The sequence below is a fragment of the Talaromyces proteolyticus genome (genome assembly GCF_021365285.1).
Source record: "Talaromyces proteolyticus strain PMI_201 chromosome Unknown BGW36scaffold_9, whole genome shotgun sequence".
Lineage (NCBI taxonomy): Eukaryota > Fungi > Ascomycota > Eurotiomycetes > Eurotiales > Trichocomaceae > Talaromyces > Talaromyces proteolyticus.
The window spans coordinates 1,443,637-1,466,699 of NW_025764285.1; the positions used below are offsets into that span (position 1 = coordinate 1,443,637).

Here is a 23,063-nt window from a genome sequence, read left to right on the forward strand (position 1 = left end):
GGATTGAGACCTGAACTGCAAAATGGCATTCCAGGTGCCAGAAACTACACTCTCTGGATCCGACTTTCTTATTTTTCTTATCATCCCCAATTGTCGGTACGGCGTAATACTGTTAAATCATTAGCAGAGGTGATAACATTGGTTGATGAATCCATACATATTGTCCTTCAGCTTGGGTCTTGTCTCGCTGCAATCGGATTTGGTAGTTGTTGGAGAAACAGTCGTTCCTGAATCGTAGCAGGTGGCCTACCTTATAAGTTTTAAAATCCCCGCCATGTAAACGGTCATCGAGATTCACAACTTTTCTATTCTAATGTGGATTTTATGTTCTTGCCTTGCTACCATGCGACTTGAAACTCATGTTTTGTCATGCCTGGCGAGTGGTGGCTGCAAATTACTTTCAATAACGTTGAATTTGGATAGACTAGATAACCAACTAAGTTTTATGACTGACCTGGGTTGGGGGAAGAAAATTTGGATTATAATGCACAAGGAGCGTTTGCTTCACACATGATCGATTGCCTTAGGCATACACATATGCCGTGTGTTTGAAAAATAATTATATTATTTATTTCACTAACTGTAGCAACAACGGTTATGAATAACCATAAGAAATTTGAGCAGGTTGGGATCCCGAGATACTCATCACAACTGGAGAATTGAAATAGAATCTGGAGGCTAGCATTGGATTTTTAGATTTACACAAAACAGCTGCTGTATATAAAATCTCATGATAGAAAAGAAACTGTGGGAAGGGAACCAAATCGTGGTACGTCACAAACGCCCCTAGAATTGACGTTACAGGTATTCCATACTTGAACAGGAGACATCCACAAGTCACTATGTCCAACAACCCCATGGCACTTGAATTGGTCGTGTCGAATAGTAAGGCAAATGATGAGCTGGTCAATGTTCAAGAAATCATGCAATAATACATATTAAGGACGACCTGGAGTCTGAGAGCCTTGAGAGTTGTCGTGGGCTTCGATGGAGGGCTTCCGGTTCCTTGAAACTACCAATCCTGTAGTATAAGAGCCCATTGATACGCTTCTGGCACTAGCAGGGATTGCCACTCCTCCTGCGATACTGATAATTTCACTTGAACCAGCAGAAGCTAAGGCTGAAGAATAACTCCTGCGTAAATGTGTTGCACAAGAATTGACAACATCGGGGGCCAAGGGTGACAATGTATTTGGATTACCACTTCGTTTATCTGACTTGACTGTCATTTTTCCAAGATGAATCTGACACAGAGACCTACCCGCGCTTCCCTCCTGGCTGGTTTTCCTGTCCCCTAGCAGGGATGGCATTGCCTGTTTGGTCCATTTGGCAAATTTGCGATAATCTAACAATTATTTCTTAGCATTCTTAAGCTCCTTTCGTCAGGCTTTCACGTACCACTAGATTTCCCAAATGAACCACTTGATTTAGACATGTACTGATCAAAAATGGAGTCACTATATCCACAATATTCACATCCACCTGAAGAGTTGCCGCCACCTGCATGCTTTTCATTGTCACAATTTGATTTTGACTTGGTATTCTTGCGGATTCGAGACACAATGGCAGTGAACAGAAGGATGACGCTCAAAACACCACCAACAACGCCTCCGATAATAGCACCATTGACAGTAGTTGGATTAGGAGTTGGAGGGTTCTCTGAAACACCAGTCTGTATTGCCACATGTGGATTCGTGTTAGCCGTTGAAATGGTTTCGAGAGTCAAGAATACCAAGTTCGTAGTGGATGGAGTTAATAGCGGCTCTGTAATAGTAATATTTTCGTCTCTTGCCTTTGTAATTGGTAAGATTGGACTAGTCAACGCGATAGAGGTTAATTGAGGCGCGTCAGATGGCTGATTCTCGGGCGGACAGATTCCAGAATCGCAAGGGTTGATTGAACAACAGCCTGAGAAACCTCCTTGACTACATATGTAGAAAGGATAATCACCAGTACATGAGTTTGGTGAAAGTGCAAACAATTCGTTGCTGTTCATGTCGAAGGATTTTCCACGTTGGACTACAGAGTCAGTTCAGATAGGACAATCGATTGTTTTGGGACATCAAATCAATGCAGGGAGGAAGTGCAGAGTGTTCTAAGACAGAAAAAGTGTGTTTGAAGGTAGGCGGGTGTCAAGGGTGGAACAAGTTCGAGTATTTGTTGATGGCAAGAAACCAAAACACCATTGGCAAACGAGCTACAGTGGGCACATTCATTAAAACTATGTCAGCCAGATTCGAACAAAGAAAAATTCAACTTGTATAAGAAAGCCTAGCTAAAATAAAATAATTGCTTGTTCCAGGTTCACAAGTTGCATATACACTGGTCAACATTGAGCCCTGAAATCTAAGTCATATTCAATCACCCCATCTGATAACCCCATTTCCAAAAGTATATCGCGGTAAATATGGACGCTTGGTAGACTCGGGACAGGGCGAAAAGGCTGGATGCCATTTTTTAGTATACACGTTTGAATGGTGGCACGGGTTTGCACTCCTTCTCATCGAGAGTGTGGTCTTGGACGGAACGGTATGTGAGATCAACTGCACCATGTGGCGTCTTTTGGAAGGTCAAAGTGTGCTTCATCCAGTTCTCGTCGTCACGGTCAGGATAGTCTTCACGGGCATGGGCACCACGAGATTCCTTTCGGTTAGCAGCAGCGTGGGCGGTTTGGGTACTGTATCTTGTTAGCAAGTTTTTCTCAGCAGGTATCAGGAATGATCACATACGCGCAAGTCAAAAGGTTCTTCAATTCAAAGGTCTCAACAAGATCAGAGTTCCAAATCATGCTACGATCCTTGGTTCCAACCTGGGAGAACATGGCGTCGACCTCCTTGATCTTTTGGACACCTTCGTCCAAGCTTTCTTGTGTACGGAAAACGCTAACATCCGTCTGCATAGTCTTCTGCATGGCATTCCTAATGTCGAAGGTAGACTTAGGACCATCTGCAGTACGAATAGCGTCGAGATCGGCAATCGATTGAGCACCAGCATCAGAGCTGAGAGGTTTGTGAGCCTTTCCAGGAGAAGAAATATCACGAACACGGTGAGAGACAGCACGACCGAAAACAATCAAATCCAGGAGGGAGTTTGCGCCCAGACGGTTTGCGCCGTGGACTGAGACGCAAGCGGCTTCACCACAAGCGTACAAACCAGGTACAACCTTGTCGTTACCCTTCTCATCCAAGGTCACGACCTCACCAGTATAGCGTGTAGGAATACCACCCATGTTGTAGTGGACGGTTGGAAGCACAGGAATAGGCTCCTTGGTGACGTCGACACCGGCGAAAATGGAGGCGGTCTCGGAAATACCAGGTAGACGCTCATGCAAAAGTTCGGCTGGCAAGTGGCTCAATTGCAGATAGATGTGGTCCTTTTCGGGACCAACACCGCGGCCCTCACGGATTTCCAGTGTCATGGATCGCGAAACGACATCACGGGAGGCAAGATCCTTGGCGGTTGGAGCGTAACGTTCCATGAAACGCTCACCCTCCGAGTTAAGGAGATAACCACCCTCACCACGGGAACCCTCGGTAATAAGACAGCCAGCACCGTAGATACCAGTAGGGTGGAACTGAACGAATTCAAGATCCTGGTTGGGAAGACCAGCACGAGCAACCATAGCCATCCCGTCACCAGTGCAGGTGTGGGCGGAAGTGCAGCTGAAGTAGGCACGGCCATAACCACCAGTTGCGAGAACTGTATGGTGAGCCTTGAAACGGTGAAGAGTACCATCTTCCTGGTTATAGGCGATAATTCCACGGCATTCACCATCCTCCATCAGAAGATCCAAAGCGAAATACTCAATGAAGTAGTTGGTGTTGTGTCTTAATGACTGGCCGTACAAGGTGTGCAGAAGAGCGTGTCCTGTACGGTCAGCAGCGGCACAGCATCGGTAGGCCTGGCCACCCTTGCCGTAGTCTTGCGATTGACCACCGAAAGCGCGCTGATAAATACGTCCGTCTTCGGTACGCGAGAAAGGGCAACCGTAGCCTTCCAACTCACGAACACTGGCCGGGGCTTCTCTTGTCATGTAGTGAATGGCGTCCTGGTCACCCAACCAATCCGATCCCTTTACAGTATCGTACATATGCCATCTCCAGTCGTCCTTGTGCATACTATCCGACAAATATAATTAGTAATGATACCGTGAACCATCGCCCAATGGGAAACTTACTTTCCAAGAGCGGCATTGATTCCACCTTGGGCGGCGACAGTATGGCTTCGCGTGGGAAACAATTTGGAGACACAGGCAGTGTTGAAGCCGGCCTCTGCCAAACCGAATGCCGCACGCAAACCAGCACCTCCAGCACCGACTACCACCGCATCGTACTCATGGTCCTATTTCCAATCAGTATGTACTACCATAAGCTATGGAATAACTTACAATAATGGGATACTTTTGCGCGATGTGTCCATTGGCCTCCTTTGCTCGAAGCGGTTGAGAGCCATATATCCGGGCTAGAGTTTCGGTAATTAGCAGCAGCGTAATGAAAGTAGTTCTTCAGCGCATACCAGCGGGACGTGTGGAAGAGAAAAGCCGTCGCTGATCTCTGAGAGCTCTCGAGACCTAAATATCACAAAGCATTTAGCCTATCAATTGACCCTGAAGCGACAGGAGGGGCCAGCATTGCAGGACAGCCTAACACGGTGTGAACCGACCTTTGACGCCGGAGCCAGGCTCCGCAAGCTCAAGGAGCTCATGATGTTCTAGAGACAGGCAATTAACGGCCTGCAACAGAGCCAATTCACTCAGGAGGAGAAAGAGAAAGACGCGACGCCACGTAGAGAGGAGAGTTTGCCCAGGTCGACAGGTTGTGATCCTTTCTCGAAGACGTATTAGATCTTGCCGGTTGAGCGAACGGTAGGCCGAGGAAAGCGCGTTACATAAGCACCGATGCGTTGCCGAAGCGGATGACGGATGTTTTGTGGACCAATCACAGCTCCTGCAGTGGTAAGCCAGTCCATCAATCGGCGCGTTTATTGGCTACAGAGATGAGGTCACGTGCCACTGTCAGCTGCCGGAAAATGTAGGGATTGCACCAAGCGGCTATATGAGAGCCGAGAGGGACAAATATATAGTTGTATGCATCAGGCATGGCTGGTATCTCCTACGTAGTATCTATAACATTGTTCAAGGCTGCATATAGATTTGTGAAAACAGAGTCAAAATTCATTTCACAAGCATTACGCACGCTATGAAAATTGTAGTGGTACAGTACATATATGCTGCGCAGGCAGCGCTCATCAAATAAGACGACCAGAATAATAGAGCAAACCATATGATATCTCTAGTTGTACTGCATATACGTTGCTGTCGAGTTGAACTTGAGATTGCCCTTGATCACCTTGTCAACAGCAGCAAGGAAGTCCTTCTCTGTAGCAACCTTCCGGCGAGCCCGGATTGCGAACATGCCAGCCTCCGTTGCCACACTGCGCAGTTCAGCACCTGTAGCATTCGGGCACAGTCTGGAAATCAATTCCCATCGAATATCACGTTCGACAGACATACTTTTCGCATGGATGCGGAGAATGTTAGCGCGTCCCTCCATGTCTGGTAGTGAGAATTCGATTTTGCGATCAATACGGCCAGGACGCATCAGCGCAGGATCCAGAGTAGAGGGTCGATTAGTTGCGAACATGACCTTGATGTTACCACGAGAATCGAAGCCATCAAGCTGTGTGATAAGTTCCAACATCGTACGCTGAACTTCGTTATCACCGCCAGCACCATCGTCAAAACGAGCACCTCCAATCGCGTCGATTTCATCGAAGAAAATAATGCAAGCTTTCTTGGTTCGTGCCATTTCGAAGAGCTCACGTACCATGCGAGCACCTTCACCCACGTACTTTTGGACCAATTCACTGCCAATGACTCGAATGAATGTAGCGTCTGTACGGTTCGCAACAGCTCTCGCGCACAACGTCTTTCCCGTGCCGGGAGGACCATATAGAAGGGCACCTTTAGGAGGGTCGATACCTAGGTTGACAAAGCGTTCGGGTGACAGCAATGGCATTTCAACAACCTCTCGCAGTTTCTCGATTTGCTCTTTGCTTCCTCCAACATCTCCGTATGTGACATCTGGCTTATCTTCGACCTGCATCATCGTCACGCTGGGATCGATTTTCGGCGGGAGAGGAAGTAAGATTTGGTATTTGTTACGATCGACACTATAATAATTGTCAAAATCTTGTTTCTAGGAGTGATTCGCTGGAGTACTTACCCGACACGCATGCCCTCCTCAATATCCGTAGGACTGACCCGCTCACCGAGATTGACAACGAATTTAGCGATTTGCTTTACGTTGATGACATATTTGCTTTTGTCGGCATCTTTTTCGTCCTGTATTATCTTTGTGCATCGAGCGACCTGCAGGGGTTGCTCTTCAGCCATGCGTTGACGATCCGCGGCGACATCCCATAAATGAGGAGGAGCAAGTCCAGTATCAGATTCCTAGGACAGTTAGAAGACGCTTCCATTACCATAAATCGGAATCATAGTACCTTAACACCAATCTTCTCGTTCACACTTTGTTGCTTTTCTTTGATCTGTTTCTCGAGGTTCTTGAGAGCAGCGGCGTACGGCGCAGCTCCGTATGTTTTCAGCACCTGAATGTCCCTGCCATATCGGTAAGCTTGGAAACTAGGTTGATTCTTGGAACGAAGACAGCGAAGACAAATCCTTACTCATCTGTTAAAGGTGTGATTTTTTTCTCGGGAATCTCATCGTCAGCGAAGTTCTTCTTGTACTTCTCCCATTCAGCTCCGGTAGCACTGGGCATCTTGGCGGTTTGTTGCCGCGAGGGCGCGTGTGGACAGAGAACGATGTAATTAAGTAGCGAAGCTTCAGAGGTATTCTGCAAGGCTTCGGGGCGTTTAAAAGTGAACAAACGAAATAATAGGTGATGATAGCAGGATGCGTGATGCAAGAGTTGTGGTTGTGATGGAGCTGGAGCTGTCCAGGCGGCATCGGTCTACGTCTGAGCTGTCCGCACTAGCGCCTGCCAAGCATCCAAACCACCCACCGCCTACCGAACAGACCGTGTGAAATTCCGACGGAGAGCGGCTACGTTTTTCTACCACAAGCAATACTAAACAGTTCTCTCTCTTACGGTTTCTGTGAGCCTTGACGTTTGGACGACAACATGGCGACCGCAGCGACTGCCCCTAGTGGGCCCGGTAATTCGGCCTTCAAGGTACGCTGAGAAATATTTATCAGTAGTGCGGGGGGCTGCTAACAGGCGATACGATGATCAGGATAAGGAAAAGCCAATGGCTGTGCGTAATGCAAACATTTTGGCAGCACGAGGTATGATTTCTGGATGCCTTTGTCTCCCGAGGCTTGCTAATAATGATACAGCTGTTGCCGATGCTATCAGAACGGTAATGTTTTTTCTGAGACCGCGAAAATGAGCTACTGACAAGTTTCAGTCGCTGGGACCGAGGGGAATGGATAAGATGGTAACTTCTTTTCCTTGCGGCTTTAATTTGAAAGTATTATTCTGATAGCAATGCAGATTCAAACCGGCAAAGGAAACACAATAATCGTTCGTATCCCTTCTCGCCTCCCAGAACAACGCTGACTGCAGAAGACAAATGATGGAAATACTATGTTGAAAGATATGAGTGTGGTGCACCCTGCAGCCAAGATGCTTGTCGACCTTAGTGCCGCCCAAGATATTGAAGCAGGTGACGGTACCACCTCCGTCGTCGTTATCGCCGGCAGCTTGCTGGGTGCTGCTGATCGACTATTAGGGAAAGGTAGGATTTTTGCCAATCTCAAGTTAACATCATCCTAAAGCTGGGTCTATAGGTGTACACCCGACAATTATCTCGGAATCATTCCAGAGAGCGGCGGCGGAAGCTGTGGAAATCCTCCACAACATGTCACAACCTATTTCCTTGTCGGACCGAACCACCCTCTTGCAAGCAGCGTCTACCTCTCTCTCGTCCAAAATCGTCTCGCAGTACTCAAATCTACTTGGCCCCATGGCTGTCGATTCCGTGTTGAAAGTGATTGACCCAAAGACCGCGGATAATGTGGACCTTCGCAATATTCGCATTGTGAAAAAGGTCGGTGGCACTATTGAGGATAGCGAGATGATAGACGGCTTGGTACTGAACCAGCCCGTTATCAAGAGTGGAGGAGGCCCAACAAGAATCGAAAAGGCCCGTATAGGTCTGATTCAGTTCCAACTAAGTCCGCCTAAGCCGGATGTGAGTTCATGTCTCGCAGTAGCCTTTCCCAATACTTATCAATTAATAGATGGAAAACCAAATTGTCGTCAACGACTACCGACAAATGGACAAAATTCTCAAAGAAGAACGTCAGTACCTTCTCAATATGGTGAAGAAGATACAGAAAGCCAAATGCAACGTGTTGCTCATCCAGAAATCTATTCTCCGTGATGCTGTCAACGACCTATCTCTTCACTTCCTCTCTCGTTTGAAGATACTTGCTGTGAAAGATATTGAGCGTGATGAAGTCGAGTTCTTGTGCAAGACTTTGGGATGCAAGCCAATTGCCAATGTTGACTCATTCACTGAAGATAAACTGGGAACAGCAGATCTCGTAGAGGAAGTGCAGTCCTCGGGTGCTCGCTATGTCAAAATCACCGGTATCAAGTCCCCTGCCGCAGCAAGCCAAACTGTATCAGTCGTGGCTCGTGGAGCAAACAATCTTATTTTGGATGAAGCGGAGCGATCCCTCCACGATGCTCTATGTGTAATTCGTTGCTTGGTTAAGAAGAAAGCTCTGATTGCTGGTGGCGGGGCCCCTGAAATCGAAGTCGCCCATACTCTCAGCATGAAAGCACGAGAACTTTCAGGCACTGAGTCCATCTGCTGGAAAGCATTTGCAGATGCTATGGAAGTTATCCCTACCACCCTTGCCGAGAACGCTGGTCTAAACTCGATCAAGGTCGTAACAGACTTGCGCCACCGGCACGCTCAAGGCGAGCACAATGCCGGTGTCAGTATTCGCAGCGGCGGTGTCAAAGACAACATCACAGAAGAAAACGTTCTCCAGCCTTTGCTAGTGAGCACAAGTGCAATTGAACTCGCAGCGGAGACGGTGAAAATGATTCTCAGAATTGACGATATCGCTTTGTCACGATAAACTTTTTGGAAAGGGTCGAATAGATAAAAGTATCGGACATGTCTTACGCAATGGCTGGCGTACAACGTTGAGATTTTTTTGAAGGGGGGGCTATTGATAGCAGCCATTATGTCTGATTATCTACATCCCTAAAAGACTTTATTACATTGATAATATTTTCAACGCCTGAATGTTTTTATCCTTGGCGTTGATGTAATAAATATGTTTCTGCAATGTTTAAATTCACCAAACTTTGGATGAACATGCAAGTAGCTGATTTTCTATAAAGTCGGAAATACCATTGAAATGAATTGATCGATTGATATCTTAAAAAGCCAATTGATGTTGGACTAACTAGTACAATCCCTACATCAACCTCAATTGATGCCGTGGAAAGATATATCTTGGCTGATGTCACGTCCATCTAGTAACAGGGTGTTCAGCGCTATCAGTCAACTATCTAGCCTTTTCTTTATTGTAGAACATTCAATTTTCTCACCTAGGTCTGAGTATGTACTATGTAGTATGTTAAGTTCATATATCAACTGAAATAGAAACACCTGAATTGTGAGGCAGCACAAAGAAGAGCTCTGTGATTGGGCAACCGCCGGACGCCAAGCTAGTCCGCTGTTACATCAAGCACGCAATGTTATCGGATCTACAAGACACTCACCCTCATCAGGTTAACCTGGCATCTTTGATACCGACAACTATGGTTGCAAGAAAATCATGACGTGAATCTTTGGTGGAACGTCAATTATACTCACACTTGCTATCATTGGACCCGGCCGTTGCACGACCCGATTCCATTCGAAGTATCGCATGAGGTAGTACGGAGCTGTAACGCAAAGATGGCGCGGAGCAGCGGGGATATCAATGAGGAGACTGTACCACTCGCCGGCGAACCGAGCAAATCATCAGCTTCCCGCCGGAGCTCTCTGAGCTCGCTGTCCTCCGACGGATCCCTCCTTGCCCAAGACGCGGCCGCAGACTCGGGTCGGAAATTAGTAGAATTGGGACAAGAACCACGGTATCGCGACCTCGAGGGAAATGGAGAAATTGAGGCAGATGAAGGACTCGCACACTCTCCAAAGGCGAAGCCCAAAAGCCGTAAGCTTATATGGACAGTTGGCTTGTCGTGCATTGGAGTCTGGGTATTCGCTTTGCTCCTATTTTTAGGACATCGCAGGACCGTTGAAGCCAAAAATCCCTCCGCACCGGAAGTCCACGAAGCCGATTCTGCTACAGGTACTACAAGCTATGGAAAACCGGTGAGTTTAAATAGCGTATTGGACGGTTCATGGGCCAGCAAAAAGCAGTCGATCTCCTGGATTGCAGGACCAAACGGAGAAGATGGATTGCTGCTTGAGCGAGACGTATTTGGAAAAGAAGGTTATCTTCGAGTGGAAAGCATTCGAAATCGAAAGGGCGATACCGACGGTTTCGAGAGCCGTATACTTATGCAAACCGGTCATATAAAAGGGAACGGAAAAGCCCTTACACCATCGGAAACATGGCCGAGCCCGGACTTGAAGACCGTCCTTATATTGGCTGAGAAAGAAAAGAATTGGCGTCATTCATACACTGGAACTTATTGGCTCTTTGATGTCGAGAGTCAGACTACACAACCACTTGACCCGTTGAATCCCGATGCCAGAATACAACTCGCGTCGTGGTCGCCGCAATCCGATGCGGTCGCTTTCACACGGGATAACAATATCTTCATTCGAAAATTGACTTCTCGATACGTCAACCAAATCACCACAGATGGTGGAAAAGATTTATTCTACGGTGTTCCAGACTGGGTCTACGAGGAGGAGGTCTTTGAAGGCAACAGCGCGACTTGGTGGTCAAACGACGGCAAATATTTGGCGTTCTTGCGAACTAATGAATCATTGGTTCCCGAATTTCCAGTGCAGTACTTCATGTCTCGTCCATCAGGAAAGAAACCTCTTCCTGGCCTCGAGGACTATCCCGAAGTGAGGCAAATCAAGTACCCCAAAGCTGGAGCACCGAACCCATTTGTTACAATCCAGTTTTATGATACTGAGACCCTTGAGACTTTCTCCGTTGACACCCGGGGTGGGTTTTCTGATGATGACCGTCTGATTACTGAAGTTCTATGGGCTTCGAGTGGCGAGGTGCTCGTGAAGGAGACTAACCGTGAGAGTGATGCTTTGCGTGTTGTGTTATATGATGTCGCCACAAAAATAGGTAAATCAGTTCGTACCGAGAACATTCAAGAGCTCGATGGTGGCTGGGTGGAGCCCACTCAGTCTGCCATATTTGTGCCAGCCGACCCTGAGAATGGTCGCCAACATGATGGCTACATCGATACGGTTATCCATGATGGTTATGATCACCTAGCGTACTTTACCACTTTGGAGAGCTCGGAGCCTATTTATCTTACTGCGGGCCCATGGGAAGTCGTGGATGCTTCTGCTGCAGTCGATCTCAAAAATAACCTCGTTTACTTTGCTGCGACTAAAGAATCACCGACACAGCGCCATGTCTATAGCGTGAAACTTGACGGATCGGATTTCAAAGCTGTAACCAACACATCAAAAGTGAGCTATTACGACGTATCGTTTTCAAGCGGTGGCGGCTACGCATTACTCACTTATGAAGGACCTCATGTGCCTTGGCAAAAGGTTATCAACACGCCAAGCAATAAAAAAAATTACGAGGATGTACTCGAGGAGAACCATCATCTTTTTAAGATGGTTGATGAGTATGCTCTCCCTGCGGAAATCTATCAAAACATTACGATAGATGGGTTTACGTTACAGGTGGTTGAACGCCGGCCGCCGCATTTTAACCCTGCTAAAAAGTATCCGGTTCTCTTCTATCTGTACGGCGGCCCGGGATCGCAAATGGTGAATCGGAGGTTTACCGTCGACTTCCAGTCCTACGTTGCTTCGACCTTGGGATACATTGTGGTCACAGTAGACGGTAGAGGAACAGGTTTTATTGGACGAGAAGCCAGAACCTTTGTCCGAGGAAAGCTTGGTCACTGGGAGGCGCATGACCAGATTGAGACTGCTAAAGCTTGGGCAAAGAAGCCTTACGTAGATGAAAACCATATTGCCATCTGGGGTTGGAGCTATGGAGGCTTCATGACTTTAAAAACTTTGGAACAAGATGCTGGCCATACATTCCAATATGGCATGGCAGTCGCCCCCGTCACGGATTGGCGGTTTTACGACTCTATCTATACCGAACGATATATGCACACCCCATCGCACAACCCAGAGGGCTATGAGACAAGCGCTATCTCAAATGTGACTGCGTTGTCGCAAAATGTTCGGTTTCTCGTGATGCACGGTGTCTCTGACGACAATGTACATTTTCAAAACACCCTGGCGCTGCTTGATAAACTGGACCTTGCAAATGTTGAGAATTACGATGTGCATGTTTTTCCGGACTCTGATCATGGTATTTTCTTCCATAATGCACAGAAGATGGTTTATGACCGTAAGAAATCACTTGACTTCACCTTTATACTATTGAATAGGCGTACTGACAAACACAGGTTTATCTTCTTTCCTGGTAAACGCCTTTACAGATGAATGGCATCAAGTCAATAATGCTATTCCAGGTTTTTCGAAGCTGAAACGATTCCTAAGCCTGTTTTAATTATGTATACATCTGTACCGATGATAGACTTTTGGTATATTAGCGTTTGAATTATTGGAAACTTTTATTTCATTTGCATGAAGATGTGGAACCCAGGTGGTTATACACGTTCAAAGTAGCGCAACATTTTTATGCCATTTCATTTTTGAATAAAACAGCCATAAAATTAGATTTCAACCATGGAACTTATTGATGAGCAACACAGCAGCTTTTAAATAGTACTCGTCGGAATCCTTCCATGCTTGGTCAATTTCCTTCAGAGCATGCAAACCCTTGACAAATTGGGCGTTTTTGGCATGAGGACCACTGATAGCTTGTTTAGAAACCCACTGCCAATCTTTCTCATGGACGTTATAGGCAGCTACATGGCCTGATTGGATTTCTGGTCTCAGCTGAGCGATGTATATTGCTAGGGTCATCAGCCACCATTGCCGTAATAAGCTAATGTGGAATGCTTTGGGAGTATGTGGCAGAAGGACAAGGATAGCATGGCTCATTATTAGAGGATATAAGAGGCCCGAGCCGTCCTCAACGCCGGATTCAATACCAGTAGCAATAGCAGCTGCAGCGGCCTGACTGGCATGGAAATCTGTAACTGGATCGGATGAAATTGCCCAGGCATTGCAATGATCCAGGAGCGCAGCCTCGCGGTCGCGGAAGATTACCTCGAGATTCTGTTCCTGTGCGACAGCAAGAGACTCACTACAGAATCTGGTGTCAGTTCGAACTTTCGCAAGGATCTCGAGAATAGATGAGCTCCTGTAGGATGGCTCTTGTTGGAAGTAGGAAGGGTCGTCTGAGTATTTAGAGATGTCATTATCGTGATAGCAGGTTGCGGCAAGGGTAAGAGCTTCCATCACAACAACGCTGCTGGACATTTTAAGCCCATAAGCAAGGTGTGTCAAAGGCTGGCCAGCTGTTGGGATGTTAGATAAGGACGAGTATTTAAGGAAATGAAAAAAGAAAGACTTACCACTGGCTGTTATTGAACTGATCAAAGGCCCTTCCCCAGTGAACAGGAACTTATGCAATACTGATTTCCAGTCGTACCCTTCTTCAGCAAGTTGATCCTCAAAAAAATCCAAAAACGCCCGTTGATATCTGGAACGAGAGTGATTAGCTATTGCATCATAGTATTGAGAATAAGAACCTATCTAGGTACCTACTCTTTCTTCCCTAAATAGTCCCTCCAATCAACGCCAACAACCTCGCCGGGAGAATCTTTCCAAGGTCCAAGGGTTTTGGATTCCGATTCATATAAACTATTGAGATCGTTCTCATTAGCTCCGAAAAGAAATGCAGATATCAGAGCCTGGTATAATATTCGCATTAGCTCATATCTAGCAATTTTCAATGTTGCCGAAAGGACATTCAAATATGTCTGAGAGAAGAAAGAATCATACATGGGCAACGTTGTTTTGAGATATACTGAGTCCTGAAATAGGTGTGTTATTGTGCAAAGCATGCTCGGCATGGTTCAATTTTAGTAGGTGCTTCAATGATCGTCCCGGTTTCTCAACGGCGTCTTCCACGTCATAGATTTGAACAGCTGGCACATTAACCGACTTGGAGGATCTCGAGCCGAATATTTGAGAAATAAAACTGGTCATTTTCTTCCTTTATTTTTGGTGAAAACGATGAAGGCTTAATCGGTTTTTGGGTGCATTTGCCGAGACTTCAATGATAGTGGTGTATTGCTTGGGGCAAATGGCTGGTACACAATCGGACTTTCTAGGAGAAATACGGGTGGTATCGGAAAGGAAGAGACGGTGTAATTGGATCTATGTCAAATGTTTATCATCAAAACAAGCGATGATATATGAATCGTTGAAAAACAGACAGCATGAATATGATTGAATGTGCTAGTGATGATTGTTGGGGTGTGGGGAAGGCGATAGCGATAACGATAAGATAAGCCATATACACCTTACCGAGGCAGAAATTATATGAAATATTTTGTACAACAAAGCGTTGCAGAGATGGACGTCAAATGGTAATTGCACTGAGAAATAAGAAGTTCAATCGAGTAGGAACTAATTTTCCTGAATATAATTACACACGTGGAGACAGACAAATATCCAAAAAGACCGACTTGGCGCTGTTTGCAGCAGATACAAGACAAAATGCGGTGAGAACTTTAGCTGTACAAAGAAAAGAGTGTTGATGTCTGGAATAATTAATGCAGTCATGAGTCTGGAGGACTGACGTAAAAACCGGAAGGTGCTTCTCGATAAAGTAATGTAAAATTAGAAAAGAATCGCTTGAGGTTCTATAAGTTAGTGAGGCCACTGATTTCAAGAGAATGACATATGTCTGCACAGGCATCGGACAATGTTTTTCGGGCAGTCCATTGCAATTCGTCTGACGATCGATCGGCAGCTGCAACACAATAGCCGACATCACCTGCTCTTCGATCGACAGCCTTACGTGGAAGAGTCTTCTGCGAGACTTGTTGCATTGTCTCAACTACCTCCAGAACGGAATGACCGTATCCAGTACCAAGGTTGAATGTGCGGAAGTTCTCGCGCAGTTCACCTTTCATGGCAACGCTAAGGGCAGCGATATGGCCCTGAGCAAGGTCTGTGACATGAATGAAATCTCGAACTGCCGTACCATCTACGGTATCCCAGTCGGTACCGAACATGGAAAGCTCCGAGTATTGACCGGTCATCACTTTGACAATGACAGGAAGAAGGTTTGTAGGAGTACAGCGGGGATCTTCTCCCAGAAGTCCGGATGAGTCGCAACCAATGGGGTTAAAATACCGTAAAGCAACTATCGTCCATTCAGGATCAGAAATGGCAAGATCAGCAAGAATCGCTTCACACATCCACTTGGTACGACCATAAGGATTAGTGATCCCAGTACAGCCGGGCTGAACTGTTGACCACGATTCTTGGTCAGTTTTGGTTCCTTCCGGTTTGTGAACACAAAGCTCTTCTTTCAGAGGAGCCCCGGATGTTGCTAGAGTTCCATATACGGTGGCTGATGATGAGAATATGAATGTCTTAATGCCGAAGCTTCCAAGAGTTTCAACAAAGCCAATTAAACCACAGACATTGTTGGAATAGTATTTCAGAGGTTGTTTGATACTGTCCTCAACAGCTTTGTAAGACGCAAAGTGAATGACTCCCGCTATGCTGGACTTGGGCGAGTCCCATGATAGTGTTCTGTGTGCTTCGAGAAGTGGAATGAGGGATTTTATATCTTGATAATCTTGCTTGTAGTGTTTTAGAGAGGGCATCGGAGTTCCCTGCTCTTCGTGATATTTGCTGGCTAACAATTGAATGCGATCAGAGACACTTTCATACGCGTTGCTCAAATTATCAATCGCAATAACATTATAGCCGGCTTTGAGAAGTTCCAGCGTAGTGTGGCTGCCGATAAATCCTAGACCACCTGTTACGAGTATGTGTTGATTGTGCGGTACTTCTCGTAAAAGTCTACCAAGACGGTCATCAAAGAATAAAGAGGACGGCGTGGCTGGAGTGCTGATGTCGTACGAAGGTATATCAAAAGTCGAAGAGCCTGCGTCACTCTGCGGAGGACTATTTATCTCGGCAAACACTATTTCTGACATGGCGAACGCAAGTAAGAAATGAGGGCTCAACTAGAAAATCCCGAGAACGTTACCATCCACATTGGGAAGTCATTGTTGATGTGAAAGCATTTGATAGTGAGGTTTATATAAAAAAAGAGAAAAACAATATATGATTGAAAGTATAGGTGTATTCACAATGTATGAGATACAGCCACGATGAATGATTCTAGTAAGGCCTTTGGCCCCTTGGCGATTATCGATTCTAGTGCAGCTATTTTCAAGTTACGCGGGAAATTTGGAAATCTAGATTTCCACATGCATAAAAAGAAAAGAAAAAGGGGCCTAACCGAGAACGAATCGATCAAGTAAAATAGACTTGATTTCCTTCGCACCCCATGCATTGGTTAGGCTACGAGTCACGTCTGTCACAAGGGTTCTGATACGTAATCCATATTTTTTTCGTGTTGGACTGTTTATAGCACGTCACACCCTTGTTTTTTCGACGTGAGACTGCAAAGAAAATCTATTCGAGCAAGCCAAAACTAACCTGTGGGGGTGAAGTCAGCCCTGACCTGAGCTCTACTTTCTACCCGATATCCCCGCTCAGCAAGTCACTCTATTGCCTTCATCTACACTTCCGTTTATTATGTTCTACCATGGACCCCGAGAAAAATAAGCAATTGGGTCAACGAAGAAATCGGCGTTGCAAGTTCGTCTCTGGGTTACTTGTAGCTATTGGAATTATTGCTATTGTTGTTCCAACAACAGTGGTAGAAGTCCTGAAGCACAAAAAGTTAGCAGATATGGGCCCAAAAGCTAAAGTTTTTGTCCCTCTTTACGTTTACCCGTCGCCCGGCGCATGGGGTCCCTTGGAACAAGTGTGAGTCGAGTATCCTCGCTTTGTTTTGCCTGTTGAACATCCTACCATGTGTTTAATGTTACGTGATTCTCATTAAAATCCCGTTGTTATGTTTAGTTCGGGGAATTTAAATTAATACAGCAATAGTGTGGAAGCTCATCCGGACCTCAACTTCACCGTTGTCATCAATCCAGGCAATGGGCCTGGACCAAACGCCCTGCCTGATGCCAACTACACGCGTGAGATTCCTAGACTGTCTTCGTACAGTAATGTACGCTTAATCGGATATGTTGCCACCACATATGGTACCCGAAACATTTCTCTGGTTAACAAGGATATTGAGACTTATACCTCCTGGCCGACACTGAGCAACAACGCGAACCTTTCCGTCAGTGGAATTTTCTTTGACGAAACACCCCAGCTGTTCAATGCCAGCCACCAAGAATATTACGAAGAGCTCACTGCACTAGTGAAGCAAAGCAAGGGGCTAGGCCCGGATAACTTTGTGAGATGCCTTTATTTATCTTTTAGATATTTTGATACCATACCCACTCTTCTTTTCACGTCCACAACGAGTCCCACACTGCGCCACCGCCTCTTTGTCTTGGGCCATTTCTGGACTTTTTAACAATATTGATTACTCTCAGGTTGTACACAATCCCGGATCCGTACCCGATTCTCGGTACCTAGCCACGGTGGATTCCACAGTCGTCTTCGAAGATACCTACGCCACCTTTCTCCAGCGTAACGATGACCATGTCTTCACTCAAATTCCGAATTTCAACCGGAGTACCATATGCACAATTATTCACTCCATTCCGGAAAACGTGCAGGATGCGGAATTGAAGAGCCTCGTTGGGGATGCACGCAAGGTGTCTGACGAAGTTTTTCTTACTCACCTGGATACGGGTTACTACTCTAGCTTTGGCCCGAATTGGTCGGGGTTTATTGATCTGATGGCATCTGATTAGGAGGGGCATTAAGATGACTAGTTCGACTTTGCCCCTGGTCTGTTTTGTTGTGTAGGTGTATTAGCCGATGGCCATCATTTTGCTATATGACAAGGATGCAAGTATGTATGATCATCTCCGTGATTAATAATTATAGTTATACAAATATTATCCGTATTTATTATAGTCGATACAAAATCGGGTATTATCCTATGTCGTCCTAGATCTTAAGCACGTTGTTAATGTTCATCTATGACGAATAGCTATGGGGATGCCATGGACCATGTACCACCATGGGCCTGTTTTCTACCCAGGATGAACCATGTTGTACATGACGAAAACTAAATATAGAATTTGTCTAATATTTGAAATCAAAATTGGGGCGTCCTTCGGAGTTAACGGAACGTCGATTGTTCCTGTGTAAAAGTACTCGTATCAGAAGTATGTTTTGTTGTGACGTATCGCTGAAATGGTAATTACATATACTGTAATTTCACGACTCAAACATGGAACCACGACCCAACTTTCTTTTGTTGAACTGGCAAGGAGGACTTCCATTTATGGCAGTACTTACTGTATGGAGGATCCACAACAAAGAAGGTACAGAGACGTGGCGCCTCATTCTTTTACGGTTTGACCACCTGATCTTGGGATATTTCATTGAGAGCGGGTCTATTTCTATTTACATCTCTTTTCTTTTTCGCCAATACGAATGAGCTGCATGATGCAGACTCCCCGAGTTTCCTTACCGCTAATGATCCTTGTTTAATATCTTATTGTATTATTACCTATGCAAGGATCACGAAGAACAACATGAGCACAGGAAAAGCAATTACGTATTCAACTGCAGAGCACCGGCATTGTACCGGCGCCGATTCATCAGGTTTCAACCCAGGGCAGGAAAAACCCCCAATCGTGGCTCAATGATGCGGATATAACGTGTCATTGCATCATGGATCTCTGGCGTTAAGAGCCGAGAAATATCCTACAGGACGGGAGAACAAGGGAGTCTCCCATAATTTGGTTTATCTCCCCCTTTTCTTAGCCTTGTGTTTCGTAGAAAAAGGATGATTGGGTGGATGTATTTGCACAATTAATGTTAGCCAATGCCAGTACACTCCGAGGATGAATTTATCCCCGGTGGCTGTCAGCTCCTGCAAACTAATAATGGCATCGCGGCTCAAGCGGCTCAAGCGCCTCGTTGTCACATGTATTACGAAGTAGACTGACTCCGATTTAATATGTAAGAGCACGGGTCGGTCCTTGTTGATAACCAGAGGAACTGGGTGTATTCGTCTGCCCTGGCTTTCTATAGTAATTATTCAAAACAGCCTTGTCAGCACTAGCTTGTAGATGAACATTGCTATTGGTGTGGAGCTAGACGATCATTTAGTGCGTCTAGGGCTAATCGGAGTACTTTTAAGCTTGACTGCCATATACTTTCTGATTTGCTATAAATCGAGCGAGAGTTGTGGGGGCAGCCGGGATCGAGTATTGATGATAAATTAGATCTAGAATGTTCCCTTAGCCAGGCGGGATCTCGAGCGTCAGCAGATTTACACATTGCCACAAGTTTTAGGACTAGAAAAAATAGAGGTAGGGCGGCACACTGGAACCCTGAAAGTTACAGTGCTTATTTTGACTTGTTTTGGCTACGGTTAGCTGATTAATGCATACTATAACTGACACATTTTAAAGCCACACGGTCGTCAGGCTACTGATCGCTTTGAAAAGCCTTTGAAGGAACCACATATCGATCGACAGATTGAGGTTAAACCAAATGCCACCTAAAATCTAATAGCGAATCCCAGCAGGAGAGTGACAGAGCTCTGAGAATGTATACGAAAACGTCAATACATGCTGATGAATACGTGTTTCCATAGATTCGGTGAACTACAACGTAGTGCATATCCTTGTACATTTCCCGGAAAGGTGCATACCAATAGTGCCATTGTCTCACCCTTTCTCCCGTGGCAAGAGGAATACTGAAAAGTTTGAATGATGCGATTTGTAGTACGGAGTAGTACATCGAAACACCGCATCAAAATATATACGGCCATGATTAATAGCACATTAAGACAGGAAATAGATCTCCCGCTTAATAAAAGTGAGTTCTGTACGTAAACTCAAAATGCTAGTTGACTGCATGGGCCCTTCCAGCTGGGGAAGAATGACGAGCAAACAACTGGGTAGTTACAAGATCGGCGACTCTTGGCTGCATGAACCCCCCTGTTCAGACGCGCAAGCCCCAATCAATTTCGAAGAGCAGAATAGTATTCATGTCAAGACAATGGTTTTAGGCTCCAAATACGGCTTCTTACAGTTTCCTCCGCGTAGTTGTCTAAAGTGTTATGCGCCGATTGCGGACTGCCAGTCTCAAAAATAATTGCATCTTATTAATCATGAGAGAAAGGCGCGTTCTGCGTATGCGATGAATGATTCGATAGGAGTTAGGGACGGGATAGTACGTAAGCGCCTGACTGTATTTTTTTGTGTCTCTCCAATCACCCTTCCCCAGATTTTTGTCCCCAGAGTGTTCTTGCTCTCCCGTAATATATGCTTTTGGAGAGGTGATTACTAGTTATGCATTATAGGCTTACTTAAATTGTCTTTTAAGGTTTTAAAAATGTAAGGGCGGAATTTAATACCAAGCTGGTCCATGCTTGTGGCTTTTGTGGATCTGTCAGTGCCTAGGATTTGGGCCAAAGAAATGTACAATCTCGCATATTTTTAACCTAAAGAAATCCGGCTACCGATTTCCTTGCCGGGGAGATATCTATTGAAGCGCATGACCCGAAGGAAGCTTTATGCTGTGCTCTATGCAGATAATTCTCCTGGAATATTTCAGATGGACGTAAAAATACTTGTGTAACCTTGAGGCTATTAGACGCTGGTACTGTCTTAAAAATCGGGTTGATTTAATTCAGGCAAAGTGATGACTGATGTTCAATGCGAGGATCAATTGGGTTCTGGCTAATGCAAGGCTTCTCTCACTTCGCGTCATTCGCGAGTTCAAAGTTTGTCTCCTTCATGCTCTCGCTTATGTACGTGGAAAAAGCAATGAAAAATTTTAAGGCGCCATCACAATAACAGCATACACATTTAGTACATATGTAACACTCGGCAAACTAAATAGCTGATTACATGCACATGTACTGGACAGGATGCATATTGCGTGAATTTTATTAATCTATTCTTCCCACCTCGAGTCACAAGATGAGCTGGTTCTTGGTGAGCGGCTGGTACCCCTCTGAATGTTTCCAATTTTGGCCACATCCATGCCGTTTGTCTCTTTTTTTGCTTTTGAAAATATTTCCGGATTGAAAACAAAATCGATTTCGGAAGAAAAAGCCGATGGCTTTGTTCGGCTTCTTGGCATTTTGTTACCATGCGTATTATATTTGCATTAGGGTTGTATGGCGAACCGTTAGTACTTTTGAATGTATACACTAGAGCCCAAAGCGTAGGGCAGCTATCCATTACAGACTATCACATTTCAATGTAACGAGAGTTAACCTTTCGCTTAACCTTTGATATGTCAAGTTTCTGGATATTCCTTGCCGATTGAGTTGTACATGTCGTGAATGATAATCCTGTTTGTTTTGTAGTCTCATTATTTACAACAAAAAGCAAAGCAATCATTAGGTGTAGTAGAATATACAGTGAAGGAACATTGGATCGACATTGTGACAAGATGCAAATTCTGACTCAATGAATCTGATCAGCACAACTGGATCCAATTGTCAAGGTTCATGTTCTTGATAATGGTTGAAAAGTTTTTAGAACCTTTAAAATTACATGCCGCATTTTTCTGTGCAGTGGTGACTAGTGCGTTGTTGTCAGTATCTGTGCCTTTGGGATATTCGATATGAAAGACAGGTTTGTTTGCGTCGGTAAATGGGGAAAAAGTATCGCACTCGTTGAATTGGGCGCACTGTTCGTTGACGGACCATTGCATATTGTCAATGACACTGTCAATAATTTCCCCCGCGTTCTTTAGCCCAATCGACATGTTGCGTGAGTGCGCCTCAGCAGCAAGAAAACCAAGATAGTTAATTGAGTCTTGTTTGGTAAGGCCCAGATCGTTCTCCTCGTTGTTATATCCGTCCACATTGTCAGGATCGACCCCATCACAGCCTTTGTCCTTGGCCATGTCAAGTCGAGTCTTCATAATGCTTCGCACGTTTTCTGAGCTGATGTTAAGCCATTTTTCATTTGGCCAGCCATTCAATGTCCCTCCCAAATCTGTTGAATTATTGAATTTATCAGCATCAGGTCGCCAGTTTTCCCAGCTACCTGCTGAGAAATAACAAATCACTTTGCGGCCTTCTTTCTGGAGGCTTGAGATCAAGTCTGCTCCGCTGTTGAACAAGTCGATGTCGTAGACTTCAACATTAACGGAGGTGTCATTAAGCGTGTAGAGAAGCTCGATTTGCCAAGTTGTGCCCGCAGTGGGTTTCCAAAATGCCGTGTTATTGCTCGTTGGTGTAGTAGTTGGTGCTGGTGCTGGTGCTGATGTTGATGTTGATGTCGGTTGGCTTTCTTCTCCTGGACCCCCGCCGTTGTTAAGCCCTAGACCAAGTCCAACTCCAAGGCCGACACCGAGAGCGATAATTATTAGTATCACCAAGACAAGGATGAAGAATTTCTTCTTCGTGGACCATGATTTCCACCCTTTGGAGGCGATGAGGGCGCTGGGGGGTGACTTATCCGTGTCGCTCATTGTTCAAAATAGTTCAAGAAAATGGTTTAAATAAGAATAAAAGAAACCAGGAACACTCGTGAAGAAAGATAAAGAAGGATGTGGAGAGAGACGGCTAAAACAATCGATGTGGCGGATTTTCTCGCATATTGGCACTGATGTTAACAATTTAGAAAAGCAACTCAAGGTTCGTGAAATAATCTCTCTTGAGAAGATGGAAGCAATGGCGTTATTGTTGCACTGAATGAAGTCGAGTCAGTCGATCATAGACAGGCAAA

The 23,063-nt window shown here is 45.3% G+C and overlaps 9 protein-coding genes across 9 annotated transcripts; 3 read left to right on the plus strand and 6 right to left on the minus strand.

Annotated features, from left to right (window-relative positions):
- Positions 1-938: 938 nt before the first annotated feature.
- Positions 939-1,996, minus strand: BGW36DRAFT_361881 (uncharacterized protein; the record flags this gene model as incomplete). Its single annotated transcript, XM_046214314.1, has 3 exons — positions 939-1,222; positions 1,262-1,345; positions 1,399-1,996. The coding sequence occupies 3 exons, from the start codon at positions 1,994-1,996 to the stop codon at positions 939-941; spliced, it is 966 nt and encodes a 321-aa protein (XP_046069727.1).
- BGW36DRAFT_384267 (putative succinate dehydrogenase subunit Sdh1) lies at positions 1,996-4,844 on the minus strand. Its single transcript, XM_046216773.1, has 6 exons — positions 4,663-4,844; positions 4,516-4,570; positions 4,388-4,461; positions 4,178-4,341; positions 2,730-4,118; positions 1,996-2,677 (listed from the first exon to the last, which is right to left on the minus strand). The coding sequence occupies exons 1-6, from the start codon at positions 4,702-4,704 to the stop codon at positions 2,458-2,460; spliced, it is 1,944 nt and encodes a 647-aa protein (XP_046069728.1). The 5' UTR covers positions 4,705-4,844; the 3' UTR covers positions 1,996-2,457.
- Positions 4,845-5,291: 447 nt separating this feature from the next.
- On the minus strand, positions 5,292-6,782 carry BGW36DRAFT_300497 (putative proteasome regulatory particle subunit Rpt1; the record flags this gene model as incomplete). Its single annotated transcript, XM_046211634.1, has 4 exons — positions 5,292-6,171; positions 6,225-6,454; positions 6,505-6,619; positions 6,688-6,782. 4 exons carry the CDS (start codon positions 6,780-6,782, stop codon positions 5,292-5,294), a joined length of 1,320 nt encoding a protein of 439 aa, XP_046069729.1.
- Positions 6,783-7,145: 363 nt separating this feature from the next.
- Positions 7,146-9,118, plus strand: BGW36DRAFT_301230 (putative t-complex protein 1 delta subunit; the record flags this gene model as incomplete). The annotated part of the gene is made up of 8 exons (XM_046211672.1): positions 7,146-7,196; positions 7,258-7,309; positions 7,361-7,383; positions 7,432-7,461; positions 7,518-7,547; positions 7,593-7,761; positions 7,814-8,217; positions 8,267-9,118. The coding sequence occupies 8 exons, from the start codon at positions 7,146-7,148 to the stop codon at positions 9,116-9,118; spliced, it is 1,611 nt and encodes a 536-aa protein (XP_046069730.1).
- Positions 9,119-9,948: 830 nt separating this feature from the next.
- Positions 9,949-12,733, plus strand: BGW36DRAFT_399230 (putative dipeptidyl-aminopeptidase B; the record flags this gene model as incomplete). The annotated part of the gene is made up of 2 exons (XM_046218499.1): positions 9,949-12,571; positions 12,630-12,733. The coding sequence occupies 2 exons, from the start codon at positions 9,949-9,951 to the stop codon at positions 12,731-12,733; spliced, it is 2,727 nt and encodes a 908-aa protein (XP_046069731.1).
- Positions 12,734-12,906: 173 nt separating this feature from the next.
- On the minus strand, positions 12,907-14,343 carry BGW36DRAFT_430086 (uncharacterized protein; the record flags this gene model as incomplete). The annotated part of the gene is made up of 4 exons (XM_046220791.1): positions 12,907-13,649; positions 13,707-13,834; positions 13,900-14,045; positions 14,137-14,343. 4 exons carry the CDS (start codon positions 14,341-14,343, stop codon positions 12,907-12,909), a joined length of 1,224 nt encoding a protein of 407 aa, XP_046069732.1.
- Positions 14,344-14,575: 232 nt separating this feature from the next.
- BGW36DRAFT_384274 (UDP-glucose 4-epimerase) lies at positions 14,576-16,561 on the minus strand. The gene has a single exon (XM_046216774.1). It carries the CDS (start codon positions 16,311-16,313, stop codon positions 15,003-15,005), a length of 1,311 nt encoding a protein of 436 aa, XP_046069733.1. The 5' UTR covers positions 16,314-16,561; the 3' UTR covers positions 14,576-15,002.
- Positions 16,562-16,652: 91 nt separating this feature from the next.
- BGW36DRAFT_384277 (Spherulation-specific family 4) lies at positions 16,653-18,273 on the plus strand. Its single transcript, XM_046216775.1, has 3 exons — positions 16,653-17,154; positions 17,281-17,638; positions 17,781-18,273. The coding sequence occupies exons 1-3, from the start codon at positions 16,931-16,933 to the stop codon at positions 18,102-18,104; spliced, it is 906 nt and encodes a 301-aa protein (XP_046069734.1). The 5' UTR covers positions 16,653-16,930; the 3' UTR covers positions 18,105-18,273.
- A 3,531-nt stretch (positions 18,274-21,804) lies between these two features.
- BGW36DRAFT_399233 (glycoside hydrolase superfamily) lies at positions 21,805-22,806 on the minus strand (the record flags this gene model as incomplete). Its single annotated transcript, XM_046218500.1, has 2 exons — positions 21,805-22,561; positions 22,757-22,806. The coding sequence occupies 2 exons, from the start codon at positions 22,804-22,806 to the stop codon at positions 21,805-21,807; spliced, it is 807 nt and encodes a 268-aa protein (XP_046069735.1).
- Between the last annotated feature and the right edge of the window lie 257 nt (positions 22,807-23,063).

What these genes read in the sequence shown, in the direction of transcription:
- BGW36DRAFT_384267 (XM_046216773.1), bottom strand. Translation starts at nt 4,704, where the DNA reads ATGAGCTCCTTGAGCTTGCGGAGCCTGGCTCCGGCGTCAAAG. An exon ending in CTCTTCCACACGTCCCGCTG is followed by an intron (nt 4,462 to 4,515) that starts GTATGCGCTGAA and finishes CCGAAACTCTAG; the next exon opens with CCCGGATATATGGCTCTCAA. An exon ending in ATCAATGCCGCTCTTGGAAA is followed by an intron (nt 4,119 to 4,177) that starts GTAAGTTTCCCA and finishes TTTGTCGGATAG; the next exon opens with TATGCACAAGGACGACTGGA.
- BGW36DRAFT_384274 (XM_046216774.1), bottom strand. Translation starts at nt 16,313, where the DNA reads ATGTCAGAAATAGTGTTTGCCGAGATAAATAGTCCTCCGCAGAGTGAC.
- BGW36DRAFT_384277 (XM_046216775.1), top strand. Translation starts at nt 16,931, where the DNA reads ATGGACCCCGAGAAAAATAAGCAATTGGGTCAACGAAGAAATCGGCGT. An exon ending in TGGGGTCCCTTGGAACAAGT is followed by an intron (nt 17,155 to 17,280) that starts GTGAGTCGAGTA and finishes ATACAGCAATAG; the next exon opens with TGTGGAAGCTCATCCGGACC. An exon ending in GGCTAGGCCCGGATAACTTT is followed by an intron (nt 17,639 to 17,780) that starts GTGAGATGCCTT and finishes GATTACTCTCAG; the next exon opens with GTTGTACACAATCCCGGATC.